Source organism: Cyprinus carpio, chromosome A20, assembly GCF_018340385.1.
Source record: "Cyprinus carpio isolate SPL01 chromosome A20, ASM1834038v1, whole genome shotgun sequence".
Taxonomy (NCBI): domain Eukaryota; kingdom Metazoa; phylum Chordata; class Actinopteri; order Cypriniformes; family Cyprinidae; genus Cyprinus; species Cyprinus carpio.
The window spans coordinates 17,029,760-17,046,177 of NC_056591.1; the positions used below are offsets into that span (position 1 = coordinate 17,029,760).

General features: G+C 38.3%; 1 protein-coding gene across 11 annotated transcripts in view; it reads right to left on the bottom strand.

Annotated features, from left to right (window-relative positions):
- Nucleotides 1-16,418, bottom strand: part of LOC109112923 (SAM and SH3 domain-containing protein 1-like) — a 212,756-nt gene that overhangs the window by 41,516 nt on the left and 154,822 nt on the right. Inside the window, exon 1 of one of the 11 annotated variants that reach the window (XM_042777884.1) lies at nt 12,475-12,520. The exons of 7 other annotated variants lie outside the window; for them this stretch is intronic. Coding sequence is in view for 3 of the 4 variants with exons in the window: in XM_042777877.1 (XP_042633811.1) it covers nt 3,310-3,411 (102 nt within the window). In the remaining variant the exon portion in view is untranslated. Of the gene's footprint in view, nt 1-3,047; nt 3,273-3,309; nt 4,093-12,474; nt 12,521-16,418 lie in introns of those variants that run through there. 3 more of the 11 variants (XM_042777877.1, XM_042777883.1, XM_042777878.1) reach the window with 3 other exon arrangements.

Sequence of the window (16,418 nt, forward strand, 5' to 3'; positions counted from 1 at the left end):
ACTAATGCCCAGTGCCTAAACTTGTCCTGACACAATTACTAAGCACAGACTAAAACTTTCACACTCAGAAAGCATGAGGCCTGTCTGTATCAAAAAGACCAGAATGTGTTAATGGACTTGTACTGAAGACTAAAGCAGACCAAACGACTGGAAATGATTCACACTCTTCGAAGTAATTGTGGAGATGGGGAAGTTGCTTGAAGTGGGTGTTGTGAGATGTGTGGCGCCGCCCTGGAGGGGAGAAGTGGGCATGAGTTGTATCTGAGTTAGAGAGGATGTGCGAGAAGTTGGTCAGGGGGTCCTGACGCACCCTCATTAGGGTGGCTTCCTCAGGATATCCACAGAGGGCTGATGGAAGCATAAGGAAGGAGGAAGGGAAGGACAAGAGTTGAAAAGAGAGAGAGAAAAGCCTGTGGTGTGCTGGGTGGAGAATGTGTTAAATTAACTGGAATCAGAGGTGGGAGGCAATGGCTCATCCAGAATCTAAATCAGTTACTGTCAAGGTGCTTAAGTACTGTGGATATGGCCAGCCATTCTCCCACACATTGTCTAATGTCCAATGGTGAAGCAAACACATCATTACTGTTTAAATCTTGTAATAACAAGCTTCTCAAATCTATAATGTAATACTGCATGTTACATGCACATACTGTAGCTTAAGCTTCAACAAAGTTGCTCCTATTTAAAAATATTTGATAAAGCAAACAATTAAGATGTCAAAACTGTATTTCACAGATCATTTTCTCTCTAAAACATCCACTGTCACGATATAAATCCAAGAGACAGTTGAAATGAGGGTGACGGGCTGTTAATTGACTTTGAAATTAATTTCGATGAGAGGAATCACATATAAATGGGGTTTGCTCACACAGGCCACACTTCAGTGACAGGCAGACAGACGTTTTATCATTAAGAGAGATCTATGAGCATGGCATGCACTACAGTAAACCTAAGAATGTAGCTCAGACCTTTAATTTGTGACTCAGTAGCCGCCAATTCTACAAATGCTGTTTATCAACATTAGCATAAGATAGCCAATCTTAAACACTGCTTCATATGTTGCAATATATGCACTTCAAAAATCTAGTTCATGCCATAATAAAACCTTACTTTTAAATATAGAGTGTCCACCACAACAACATTTAATTCACTAGCAAGTCACATCTAATAGGCTTGTAGAAGTTGAAAGTAAAATGACCCAGACTGTCTAATGGTCAGTTTAACTGAAACCATGTCTAACCATTTTTTTTTTCATGCAATCAAGACACTTCCTATATTTATTTCAAGGCACTCTAGAATACTTAATTCTGATTGGTCAATTGTGGTTTATGCAAACTGTTTGACTATTTTCCCTGGGAACCAATTTCCTACACAGCTCTGCTAGTTTCATCTCTGGCTTGGCACTCAATGGTATGTTTCTTCAATTTAAATATATATCAATATTTCAAACTAATTTATTTTATTAAGTTGCCTTTTATTGAAAGATAGTCATCTAATCGTCATTGTTGAAAAATAAAACCATTCAATATGATACAATAATGACCAGCTGACTGTATATGATCCCTTATATGATTATGAAAATTAACAAAAATTAGTTCGTATACAGTCAGGCATTCACTATTGTGAAGAGAGACACTGCTGTGCAAATGCCCAGATCTCCATTTGTAAACAATCAAAATAACAGACGCAAAGACTCTCAAAATTACCGCTATGGATGAAGGCCACTAAAAAGAGCTGTTTAAAGACAAAAGATGGAGGATTTGATTAAAGCTGCAAGGATCATAAACAATAGCTGCAGTTTTTTGTTGGGGGTTGGGTGAAGCCAAACTGAGAACATCTTCAGAGAAGTAAAGTCTCAACCTGCTGCTTAGGCAGTGTGGTTTTAGTATTATCCTGTGAGTGTTCAAGCTAGAAGGGGAGGGAGCACAGCAGGGCTGCTTGTAAGAAGAGGAGTATACATGAGACATATTCTATGGAAAGAAGAAAAAAAAGACTCATCATCGTACAGTAACACATGATAAGTAAGCACATGATAAAATATGCCTGAGGGAGGAAGAAAGGTGTAGGCCTACAACTTAAAGTAAATTAATCATAAGATTTAATAGAAACAATCTTTTCTCATTAAGTAATCTCACTTTCCTAGACATTAAAGCAATACACACACACTTTTCACATGCTTAATTAACACTATAGCCATCAAGAGGCACAGCCATTTCACTGGAAATGGGTGTCACACCTTTATCTCTTTCATCTGGGTGCTTAACAACAGGCATGTTAAGGATCTGATAAAGTCTAAGGGAATAACTGTATGTAAATGTCCACTTTAACCAATTTCCTACACAACATCTGCAATTAAAGATCCAATTAAAACCAAAAAGGACAAAGAACCAATGACTAGGCCTTGAGGACATTAAAATGTGGCCATCACTATTTAAGCTGGTCTCAGTGGAAATACGAACACTCTGAAAGATTCATAAATTGTAACTAAATGGACCAGTAAAATGTGCAAATAACAGACAACAGAGACAGCTTTGGGAGAGAATACATATTACTAAGATAATTTTCCCAACTCAAAGCTATAGTGGCTAAGGAAATGGTTTTATCTTGCAAAATAAACACTAAAAACTGCATCAGACAGGACCAAAATCTCCAAAATGTATAAATTACTCGAAATGATACATTTTAGTTAGATTTAGTTAAATCTCTTAGCTAAACACGACAGAGAAAACACATGGATTGTTTAATAATATATATGCACTAATATGATAATATTGTTGCAATGCTCGGTTTGTGGCCCGGTTTCAATGTTGCCATACAAGACTATGCGAACGATTTAAGCCATTTTACAAGTAACCACTAATTTCGTAACTAAATAGTTAACGTTACTTATAAGAAAATAGTGATACTGTACTTGCAGTTGGTCATTAGACTTGAATTGAAACAACAAGGAAAACATTTTAAGTTCTGTGTTGTGTATGAGTTACGTTGCGTATCTGACGCCGCACGTGCGCCCGCTTACAATAATAACAAACATTTCAGTTACATACCATGTGATACGATTCCCAGGAGATTTCTAAACTTCTCTACGTCTCTCAACAGACCGAAACATATAGCTTCAAGACTCCTGTTCACAGCGAGCAGAAAGTTAACTGAAGTTGTCCTGACGCTCCTGCGGGCTGCTTTAACATGCGCTTGGCATCAAAGCACAACCACTACACACAGTGAGCTCCAATAAATTAAGCACCTTGGGTTGAAGGACTTTTCTCAAGTTGCCTTCGTGTGACACCCCTCCCCCAACTCCAAACTTACCAGCATCCCCATCACGTCCGACCACAGACGGGTGAAACTGTCCGATGATGCGGCGCTGGCCGCCTGCGGCTCCTCGGGAGAAGACACTTGATGCTCCTCCATTGTCAAACACTGGTGGATTTACAGCCTCAAATTTCACGTTGATGAATGTTAATCCTAAAACCATAAAATACTTCCAGAAGTCTTTTAAATCTGAGTTAGTATTTCGCTATTCCGTGATGCGTGTTCAAAAGTCGATGCAAAGTATTCCGTTACAGTACAGAAATACATATTCATCAAGGTCGCGGATGTGTTTTCCATTTAAATCCAGCTGAGCGCACACCGTACAGAGAAACTTCAACTAAAGTACAGCAGGACAGATTTCAGCGATTCACTTGGCACTTCGTCGGTGTGAACCAACCCAAGCTTTAGGGAGTTATCTTTAGGGTGCGATATAAAAATTATATATAAAAAAAACTTAATTACAATACATGAATACCATCAAAGCCAATTCCGACGAGACAAACAACGTTCCGAAGTACCCACGACAGCACCATTCGGCTACAACACTGACAAAAACGCCCGGAGCGGACTTTTGCGCTTGAGTTCTCAAGCCTCCCCTCCTCAGCGCAATGGTTTACTCCTCCCAAACAACACACGGCTCTCGCGCTTCACTGCCACAAAAGGGACAAACTGATCCTCGCTAACTTCACCAACCTATGAACACACACAAGAGACCTTTGGAAAAGGGCATCTCTCCTTTGGCTTTTCCAGCAATACTTTCCCCACTATAAACAGACACAAAAGAACAAAGCGACATTCTGCTCACAATGCTTTCAAAAACAAAAGCCCATGAGAACATTATTTCAGAAGCATGACGTTATCCATGTTCTATTCATACCACTTCAAAGCACGGCTGAAAGTTTTACACACAGCAGTGTACTCAGTCTTTTTGACTTTAGGTTTAAAAAAAATAAAATATATATATATATATAAAGCACGCCTGAAAGTTTTACACACAGCAGTGTACTCAGTCAGTTAAGCTTAATTATTCATATCTTTACATGGATATATGTTTTTTTTTACTAAAAATCAACACTGAGCTCATCAGTAGCAAGTATGTGATAAAAAAATAAAAATATTCTGTGGCTATGACATCACTTCCGGGGTGTGGCACATCATAATTTAACAACCTTGCAGTGAACTGTGATGGTAAGTAAAATGACATAGCATTCTGAGGTAAATAATGTTAAGGTTATAAAAATAAAACAACTCATGGATCATTTGTAATTGTTGCATATTTTGTTATAGGATGTAATGGTGAATCAGAATTTTTAAAAATCACATTTATATTAATCTTCTTGGGGGGTTTTTTATGCGATTTTGACACTGTCCCAGTTTGCCAATAGCATATTGTTAAATTGGGACAGGGTATTACTGGCAAACTGGGACAGCCATTCAAGTCATTCTAATGGAGGAATTAAGTTACCTTTTTATATGTCCCTCATACATAGTTAGTTAGCTAGATATTTCAACAAAGACTGACTTAAACTATGCCGGCTCTAACGCATTCACCGTGAGACACACGCAATTAACACTTTTCACACGCTCTCACGCCACACATCCATTTTCTCACGCACAGAAAAATCGCGAAGCAAAGAGGACACGGAGACCGACATACTAGACAGAGCGGGTTACTTATGATATAAAAAAATCTCAGCTCTCAGATTCTGTCACTTTTATTACGAAATTCAAACAATAAATACCATTGTAGATTAACCTACCATACAGAAATTAAATTAAGCCTGTGTGCAATCAATTAATTCCTACAAGAAGAGATGTTAATGAAGGTTATTATTATTATTTTTTTTTTTTAATTTGTATGAAATAAATTTAACCCAATATAAAATTTTGTGGGCAGGCGAGGGAGGAGTTGGGTTGAATTTGCTGTACCTGCACCCCTTCTTAAAATAAGTGATGTTTATATTATTGTTGTTGTTGTTTATATTTTTGTTTATATTGTTATTGTGTATTTAATTTATAAGGCCTACACTTGAATAACAACTGAATGTGTTTTAAGTGTCCCAGTTTTCCAATAAAGGTGTCCCAGTTTTGACAGTAGCGCCTTGAAAAATGTGGTTTGGGGTCATTGTGTGTTTGAGGAAGAGTCATCCATCCTGTGTTCAATGTTTCTTTCTTTTTTATTGTCTATAGTATAGTAGAGCTCCTAAGCTATTTAGAATAGTATCATATGAGTGGCTAAGACATTTGGATCATAAATAAAAAAGTATGCAGAATATAAATTATCAGAAAGTGTCCCACTTTACCAGTATTTACCCTATATATAATTTTTAGGAAGTTTTCCAATTTTACAGTTATTTACCCTATATATACACACACACACACACACACATATATACATATATACACAAATCACTGTCATTGCAACAACAAAAAACTTTTAATGTTGAAATATTTTATTTTGACTAATATGTGTTAGCTCAAACTAAACAAAAAACAAACAAAAAAAAAAAAAATATATATATATATATATATATATATATATATATATATATATATATATATATATATATATATATATATATTGTGCCTTCAGTCACAAAGTTAATTTAGTAGAAAAAAAAGACAGTAATTTCATCCTCATGTAACATAATCTGTGACATCATAATCTTTCAAAAGATCTTGTAATGTGGCATCTGACCATTGTGGTTGTCCTGGAGGGCAGATTTAAAGGCACAGCGGTTTCATTAATCTAACTAACCTCTGAGCTCCTGTGTAATTTGAGCTGCAGTGAGCCAGACAACAGGACAGAATTAAACAAATGTGCACATTCAAAGCTGTGGATGACTATTTCTCCTGTCAGGCCTGTCTATTGCAAAAAAGTGGCTATACATGTCTGCTCTTTTTCTCTTCTCTTTCTGTTTTGCTTCCCAGAGACACATTCTCTGAAACAGTAACAACTGTCCAGTCTAGTCACAGATGCCAGAACAGCCTGAAAGAGAGATAGAGGGAAAGTGAGAGCGAGTCCCTCTTGTTCTATGTGAGAATTCCTCCATTAGTCATACAGGGACAGAGAGAAACCATCCATACGTGCAGATCTCACAAAAACATCTGAGTAGTACTGAGTATGCTTGATTCACAATAATAATAATAATAATAATAATAAATTAAAAAATTGGTCTACACTAGGTTTTTTTTCCTTTTCTACATTATACTAACTTAAGTCACCTCTCACACACACAAAGACAAATACACACTTACTCAATGAAATTCATGCATATTGTAGCTAGAGGTAAAAGGGGGAATTACTTTCCTGGACAGGGACTCTAAAACAGCTGTTAAACAGGCGTAATGTTTATAGCCTTAACATATAAAACACATGCTCAACTCGATTTGAACCAATACACATTTACATGATCTTTAATGCTCACATACACGTACACAAGTTCATTAACTTTCTAAAATTCCTCTGAGGAACGTAGTTTGATTCTATATTCTGGAAGTGCTTTACCAGATGTCTGCTACTGTATGCGTGATTAGCACAATGTTTGCTCAAAAAAATTATGTTAATCAATTTGGATCACAGAGGACCATGAAGAGGTCAAAGCGTGTTTGTAAGGGAGTTCCCTGCTGAGTAAACAGAGTTTCTAACAGCACTTAATGGTAGAGCAAAGGTACTGCTCTATTGTTGAGAAGGCCATCCGGATTCAAACCAAAGCATGTTATTACACTAAAGGGCCTGTAACCTGCAGGGATTGCAAAACACTTCCACACAATACTTCAGGAAACACTTAACTCAACGCCAGGCTGCAGGGGGCCAACAGAACATATAGATCTTAAGGGAAAGTCAACACAGCTGCACCCGATTCATACCACCTATAAATATAACCAACATCAAATATGGGAAAGTTGCTCTATAGGCTAAAAACACGTGAGTCTGTCATTGTCTGCAATGAGATCATAACAAACAGTTGTTCCAGACATAATGAGCACCCAAAATTGCTTTGACCTGTAAAACAGGGCTTATCCCATGCAAACTATTGAAATCTTTTTTTGCTCATCTCTCTCTCTGCACCTGTGGCGCTGATGGTGGTGTTGTTGTGTAAGACACACACAGTGGCTCTCTTGCAGCGCAGTGATTGGTATTCCAGTGATCCACATGCTCAGTGGCGGAACTATTGGGGCCAGTTTGGCCCAGCTCACTGGATCTGTTTATATGGAAAGTGCCAAAATGCTAGCCACCTGCAGCCTCCGGTTCTGTAGACAGCAAAACATTCACTGTTCTGCAATGATAAGCTACTTCAACTAAAGTTATGAAGTATGGATATGCCTATTGAGCATAGGGTAACATCTACAGCTTTATCCACAGAGCCCACAGTGATGCTGGATGTTTGGATCTGCTGAAGCTAGGATGAAAGAAACGTAGGTCTATTCTTAAAAAAAAATCTAAAATAAATATAATGATACATTACCATTCATAAGCAATAAGCAATCATTTTCTTCAGAATGAGTGCATTCATTTGATCTAAAACGCATTTTAATGTTACAAAGGAGATGATTTCTAAAGGATCATGTGACACTGAAGACTGGAGTAATGGCTACTGAAAAGTCAGCTTTGCCATCACAGGAATAAATTACATTTTAAAATATAATATAATAAAAAGACTATTATTTTAAGTTACGATAATATTTCACAATATTATGGGTTTGGCTGTATCTTTGATCAAATAAATACTGCCTTGGTACGCATATGAATTTCCATTCAAAAACAAAAAATTATACTGCACTTTAACCTCTGAACAAAAGAGAAGAAAACAAATATGGGATGAAAAAGTGGGTTACCTTATCCTAATGTGATCTAACCAGGTCATTTTCATGAGGGATATTTGGATGATAAAACACTTGCAGACATCACTAAAAGCAATAAACAGAGACAGTGACCATAAACATTTAATGACCTTCTGCAAAAGGATATGAGCCGCCGCTTTAATTAAACTGATATTTATGTGTGTATTCATAAGATTTCATCTATACAAAATAAGCGCTTTAAAAGATGTTTGCATACAATCCTTAAATCTTTACAGAAAATGGTGTAAACATTATTAGGCATTCTTTTTAAATTGTAAATCATTTGTGAAGCAATAAGCATATTCTATATAGTTTCCAGAAATCATATAAAGTGTTTCATCCAGTGGAATTTACCCAGTGACACATGGCACTGTCAGAGATCAGGAAGGTGTCATGTTACCTGAGGATCAGTCATAATGTGGGTGGCTTTTCAACAGCAGCCAGTACTAACTTCAAACTGAATACTCTCAGAAGTTGAGAAGTGTGTTTGTGTGTTTTCTGGTTCATGCTGGCTGTGGGTAGGCTTCACTCCAGTTGTACTAAACAACATACAGCTTCAGAAAACAAATGTGCTATGCTCTGTGTGAGAGATGAATGTTTGCTTCAGATTTCAAGGCGAGATGAGCATTCCACTGTTTACGGATGTTTATCCTCATCGTGTCTTCACGCTGATGTGGCAAAAAACACAAAAGTAATCACAGTAATCAGACCTGCACTTCCTCCCCAGACATTTGGGATAAATAATTGTAAAGAAAGTAAAAAAATATCAAAGTTACCATTATAACCATTATAATATTATTACCATTATAATATTATAAATATACACAAACACACACATACATTAGGGCTGCACGATAAATCGCATGATTGTGGTTTTGCGCAGCTTGTCAGTGAACAACGGCTCTGTGTAGTAAATGCTGCTCCATGTGAAAGCACAAGCAAGATGTAGATTTACCTCTGATTACAGAACCAGCTTTACTGACAAGATACGCATTAAATATCGCATGTGATTTATCATGCAGCCGTAACATAAATGACCGTTGTAACTGTTCATAAATTTCTTTGCATAAACTTGGTATGTCCCTTTAAGTCACTCAATGTGTTTCAGAGAATTTTTTTCCTAAAACACTTTCTTTTGTCATTACATCTCTAAACTCTTTTGTTGTTCCAGGCACTGGAGGGTACAGAAATACCGGGATCAGTTATCCCTGTTTGGCTGTTTTGTTCATGACTGAGTAAACAGCTATTAGCTGAAGTGTTTCTTTCAGTTGCATTAGTCTGACACACTGGAACTTAGCATTTGAGCCATCCAGTAACCAGCCGTCCATGTGCAATCACGTTCGTCCAGAGATTTGCTGGCAGACTGGCTGAGGTTGTAATTCCATTCATCAAATGACATACATGAAACTTTTGATGGAATTACAAACCTTAAGTTAACAGTTTCTAATCTTTCTGAAGAGCACTGGCATGCTCTCCACATAAAGACATCATAATACCACTATGTGTCTGATAAATCTATCATTCTGGTATTCATTTCTCTATAAGGAAACTTAGTCTAGGAAAAATAATCTGTTTTACACAACAATGTGCACATCCACCATTATGCCCAATGTAATCACAGTTTGAACTATTCATTTCCACACAGAGCCACCTGCTGGTTGACATCACAACTGCAGGCTAAATGTACCAATTTGGGTAATCGGCAAGAACAATAGATAGAGTACTAAGATTAGTCCCGAATGAAGATAAAATCGTTATGTCTTACTAATAGTTATGCTATGTTATTAGTATATAATCACAGTTGTGCTGCTTAATATTTTTGTGGAAACCATGATACATTTACATTAGAATAAAAAGTTCAAAAGAACAGCATAAAAAAATGAAATTCAAAGTAATTTCTTTACTGTTACTTTTGATTAATTTAATTAATCCTTGATTAAAAAAAAAAACCTACAGCAATAGTGGTAATGCTGAACATGTTGACTATGTCAGTAAGAAGGAGATAAGAAACATGTTTGATTCTGGTTTTCCACTGACTTCATCATTGTGATATTTTCCTAGGGTTTCCCACAGCTAGTCACTATGAGAACTTCACAGACCCATAGCAATTAATAAAAGCCTGACAGAATCTTTCACATCCTCATGAAAGACCCAAATGTGTGTAATCATCACAAGAACAAACAGCTGTTCTGACTTAGTAGCATATAGCACAAACATCATTTTACCTTTGTTTCAACTGCAGTTTTTTTCCTCACTGAGCTGGTGTTAAACTTACTCTGGGTTTTGTACAACACTTAAGTTAGTGACAACACTTGCAGAATAAAGACCTGTTCACACCAAAGACAATAAACATAAGTCCAGACCACAACTATAACGATAACGGCACAGATGAATGATTTTGTGTGAATCACTTTTAGATTTTCTTTCCCCAGCTGATGAACGATAAAAACACTGATAGCCAATCAGAACCCATCATGCTTTTAAGAACTTTTAAACAGTAAAAGTCTAAAACTAGTTTAAACAGAAGGCTAATGCAAGTTCTTTTATAGCCATATGAATTGTGCATACTCAAAGTTGCAATACTCAAAATTGCAATGATCGACACCATGGGAACCACAATAATGTTTTGGCATCACACACTATCTGCTATTTTTGCTGACACGAGCGACAGCGGCCTTTGGCGACCAGATGGGGCATGTCCAGCGCCTTGACAAAGTTCAGAATCCTTCAACTTTATGCAAATGAAGAGCGACTTTTGGGAGGGACAGCCAGTTGGAAAGAAGACGGTAGAACTCGTGTGATCGTTCTCCTCTCAGCCATAGATAAACATATGTAATGGAAGAAAGTAGGCTCTGTTTCTCATTCATTTTTGTTTGTTTGTACAGATTTAATTTAGATTATATTTAGTATTTTGCCTCCAAAATGTTTGTACTTATTGGCAAGAAACCTGATTCGCTGTCAAGGCAACCGGTATTGAGAACACACACTAGCAACCTCATCGCCAGACAAAAGTCGACAAAAGTTGCTGCTGTGAATGGGGCTTTATGGTCGCGGATTTTAACTAAAATATGTCATAAACAACAAGTTTTTCAGTTGCGTTCTATACACACAGAATAAATTTTTTTTTGTAAAGGTTGTTGTGTCACAACCTGAATTTCTCAGTAGTTAATTCAGTTGTAGAAAGTGGTTGTCACGTCAGTAAATTACTGAATTGTGAGTGTACAGAAAAAGATTAAGTACTAATGGTGAACTGACAACCAAATTTATTTGTAATAAAAAAAAAAATTATTTCTGCTTTTAAATCCTCCAAAAATTGCCCTCATTCATATGTAAGTGACGAGACAGAATTATGTTTTGTGGTAATCACCATTATGCCACAAATGCTGTCACTTAAGCTCAACTCAAATTGAACCCAGATTATTCTTTTAAATCATTTTAAAAAATGGGTCAACTGCACAATAAATATGAATGCCTGTCCTGAACATGCTTTGTGGTGTTGCGCCACACCATCCTGGAAGAGAGGCCAGTCCACCAGATGCTGGTGTTTGTCTGTCTCTGCTTCCCACCCACAACAAACAGGCCTGTTGCCACAGCAACCGATCCACTGGAGAGGGAAGTTACATTCAAGAAAAATGTTGTACTGATTTGGAGCTTTACACACAGCCAATCCATCACACTGACAGACCTATTAATATTCATAAACATATACTTCTGTACAACACACAATCACAGTTTCAGGAGAATGCATTTGACTTTCTGCACACAATAGAATGATGGAAAGATAAGGATAAGAAAACACAAAAACAAACATATAAATGGGTGGATATTTTTGTTTCTCTTTTGGTATGTTGGTAATGTAGGTATGTTTTTGTTTTCTATGGGTGGATTTTAGTAGAATCTGAAGGCAGAAAATAGACAATAGGAGTATTTTAGGCCTCTCCTCTCCTAAGAGCAATCTCCTAAGAACCACAAGCAACCACTTAGAGCAACTACGCATTTGACCGTCATCTCTTAATCCTTCTCTTCTGCAGAGAAAATGAAGAGAGGAAGAGGAAAAGGAGGAGAGGTGGGGAGACACAGAATCAGAGGGTGAGAAATTGAGTTGACTACCTGCCAAACACAAGGAGAGGGGAGGAGAACACAGGAGAGGTGGAGAGCAGGAGGCCGCTGGCCTGAGGCGCTTGGCTCAGGTTTGTTAGCGTGCCAACAGTAGAATGAGGGAGTGATGAGAGCTTGCTGTGGCCACTGGCCATTGACTGTCATAAAAACATGCACAGCGGTGATGCCAGGGATATAAACACTATATACCATGGGTACCTGTGTGTTTGAGTGTGGGTAGGACAGATCTGCTCTATGCCTCAACCTCAAGGGACAGACCACAGCTGATTTCTATGGAAACAGAAATAATATTTCAGCCATGGGTTTTGCACAATGAGTTCCACAGTGAGGTTGATTACTCACTGACAAAGACTCACAGGGATGTGCTCTTTACCCTTAATTACATATAGGGATTTTTAATTCACTTTAAAGAATAATCAAATTATTATAAATCAGAAGTATATATATCATTTCTGATTCAGTCCCACAGTTTTTTTCTTTTTCTTTTTTTTTCTTTCCACAAGCACAGTTTGCACTTGTAAGGAAACAGCTCCCCCTGGGGTCATGAATGCAAACCCAGAGAAAACACATACACACACACACACACACACACACACAAACACATACACACACACACACACACACACACACACACACACACACACACACACACACACACAGTGTCCGGAATGTGTTTTATGTCTTTTTTTCCTTCTTTCATTTTTCACCAACAAAATCAACACCTCAGACACACAAAATGTCTTTACCAGGCTGACCATAAAATCTCTATGAGTTTACAGAACAAGAGTTTTACTGGTTACAACCATCATTTATAAAAATTAAATAAAACAGACACCACTCACATAAAACAAGTCATAGTTTTTATTTCCAATAACTTCACAGACAGATTAAACAGGGGTCCTTTAGTTTGTGGTTAGGGAAAATGAACACTCAAATATGGGCTACTGCAATGAAGTATTTGAGGTCAGATCTCATTCAATCACATACTAGCATTTGTCAAACTCATTGCCCTCAAGCTAGTAGGGATTAATCTTTGTACGTTCCCTGTCGATACTTCACTCATAGTGTTTCTGCTAAGACACTATGGGGAACCGGTACAATCCCGCCGTGCTATGCTAGAGGAATGACTAATAATTGAACTTGCCTTAAGCACCAAATGTGGCCCAGAGGGACCAAGTATTTTGCAGGGAAATCCCGCAGGAGGCAATAGGGCCAAACTCGCAGAGGTCGCCCTGGTGCGGAGTAATCGTTCCAAGAAAAACTGTACAGCCTTGGAACCCAGAGCGGGCCAAGAGCGTACAGTGAAGGCAAGAGTTTTACTGGTTACAACAGAGCAGTGTTTTGATGATAAGGGGATTTTTCCAGTAAAAAAAGCACTGGTTTTGCCATATGGCCAAAGTAAGTCCGTTTAAGCAGAAAGGACCCAAGCCTGTAAGGCTGGAACATCCAGATTATAAAACCTGGTAAATGTGGACCCAAAAAAGGGTCCAGCTTGCCGCTGCACAAATTTCTGCAATACAATGCTAGACCAAGCCCAAGAAGAGGCAACGCCTCTTGTTGAGTGGGCTCTTACTACTATAGAGCATTGTAGGCCCAAAGAAGAGTACACTAGCGCGACAGCGTCGATTATCCTTTTGGAAAGTCTCTTCTTCGTGACAGGAGATCCTTTGGTACAGTCACTGAAGCATACAAAAACTGCTCCGACTACCTGAACGGGTTGGAATGCTCAGTATATATTATCAATGCCCTGACGGGGCAGAGTAAATTCAGCTCTTGGTCCTGCGCTAAAGGAGGAAGCGCTGAAAGAGCTATTACCTGTGCTCTGAACGGAGTCGAGAGCACTTTAGGTACATAACCATGCATAGGCTTCAGGACAACCTTGGAGTCATTGGGCCTGAATTCAAGACAGGTGGGGCTCAATGAGAGTGCCTGCAGATCTCCCATACACTTTACCAATGCTAACGCCAGTAGCAGAGCAGTTTTTAGTGTCAGGGGACGAAGGTCAACAGACTGTAGCGGCTCGAAGGGAGGTCTCTTCAGAGCCCTCAAGACCGTGGGCAGGTCCCATGTAGGGATGGTGATAGGGCGAGGCAGGTTGAGCCTTCTAGACCCTTTCAAAAAACGAACAACTAGGTTGTTTCAGCCCACTGACAGGCCAGCTATAGGAGCGTGTGAGGCTGCTATGACTGCTACATAGACCTTGAGCGTGGAGGGAGAATGACCCTTATCCAACAGCTCCTGCAGAAAGGACAATATCAGAGATATGTCACAGGGAAATGGATCTGCACCACGGGCTGTACACCAGTAAACTTTTGTGTCAGGAATAAAAGTATTAATTTCTTTTAAAAAATCAAATAAAATAAAATCAAAATAGTGTAGGTGCAAAAAGTTAATGCAAAATTCCTTCTCCCCCAGTGCTCTTTTCCTGCTTGTATGCTAGTTGGCATCACCAGAAATCTCCTGCTCTATTTATTCAGGCAGACTGACACCCTCTGAGCATTTGATAATGCCTGGGGGAGTGACAGAGATGGGTTGGGCTTTGATTGCTTCTGGCTGCCTCTGAAAGCATGCTGTGCAGGGCAGTTCAAGAGATCATAATCTATTCCACAATAAATCATCTGAACAGCGCACCAGCCAAGATCAACTCAACTCAACTCAACTCAACTCAACCTTCCATATTAACTTTGTGCCAGTGCTGATGTCAATTATGGATTAATTATGTTAAAGGTGAAGTATATATTTTTTCTATAATAAATACTTTCTCATCACAGCTTAATATGCTAAGCAATTTGTAGGTTGATTTCCCAGAAGAGAAACATTTTAGCATATCTGTTATCATTCCAACAAGGTACAATGTGAACTGTATTTCATGACGTGTAAAGTGAAGAGTAGCCGGATGGTGAAAGTGAACGGTGTGTGTTTGGACTCCTGCTGCTGTGGGCAAGAAAAGAGGAAAACGAAAACAACTCTTTTAATGGGCTGTTTCAATCTCCGCTCCCAAAACACCTATTCCCCCTCAGGTAGTCTTCCTCTATTAATATACTACTGCGGCCGGACGCCAACAAACACACTCACACACTGCAACCCACTTAACTCGCCGCTGGGGGTGGAGGATAAAAGGGAAAAGAGTATATAGGTTCAAGTCTGCTGGCACTGATCAGGATGGGCTTGACTTTATGAGCCCCATTATCAAAGTTTTTAATGTGGGACTGATATTCATAAACACATCAAACTCAGCGGGAGCTTTCAGACACACTATTAGACCTGGCTGTTACAGCAGGCACCAAAATAACAATCATTAGTCCACAGAGATGTAGATGCTGTGTCAACATCTCTGCAGCTACGTGTGTGCCCACCTAAGAACATTTTGTGTGTGTGCGTGTGTATATGGCAAAGCAACAAAGTATCTATTTTTTTACTGGAAAAAAACACGTATCATCAAAACACTGCTCTGTCAGATTACACAAAGTCCGAACCCCTTAAAATAAACGAACACTGGTTGTTATGTCTTCAAGGTCTTAGCAGAAAGAGCATCTTTCAACATTACTTCTTTTATTTTGAGTGTATCTGGCAGAACTAAAGAGAACTGTGTGAGTTCATAGTATTGTGGCTGTCTTTATTTATTTTGTTGCAGTGTTTCCTGTATTGCTTATTTTGAACGGCCACAGCGTCCTCACAAATAACTACCACAAAGTCCATCTGATTTAGTCTGATTCACAAGCAAATGAATCTTATGAGCAGGTTCTTTTAATGAATCGTTCAAGACAACTCAAGTATTCAGGAGGTATCCGTTTGAATCAGTATGACAAATCCTTTTCTGAATGAACTCACTGAATGAATCAGAGCAGTAACCGGATCAACATGTCTAACTACAAGTTATCATTATTTGAAGTGATGCACATCTCGAAATTAAGTTTTGTGTACTAAAACGCAAATCAGTATGATTATAGACCATCTGTTTTATATGACAACATGTAGTTAAAGATCAACACCTGCAACATTTTATATATATATAAATTCATCTCTGTCTGTGTGTTAACCTGTCAGTCTATGTATCTATCTGCCTTTCAACTAGTTTGCCTACGGTCTCTAAACATTACAGACAGACACAGACAAATCGTCAGTCAGAAATTTAAATGTAC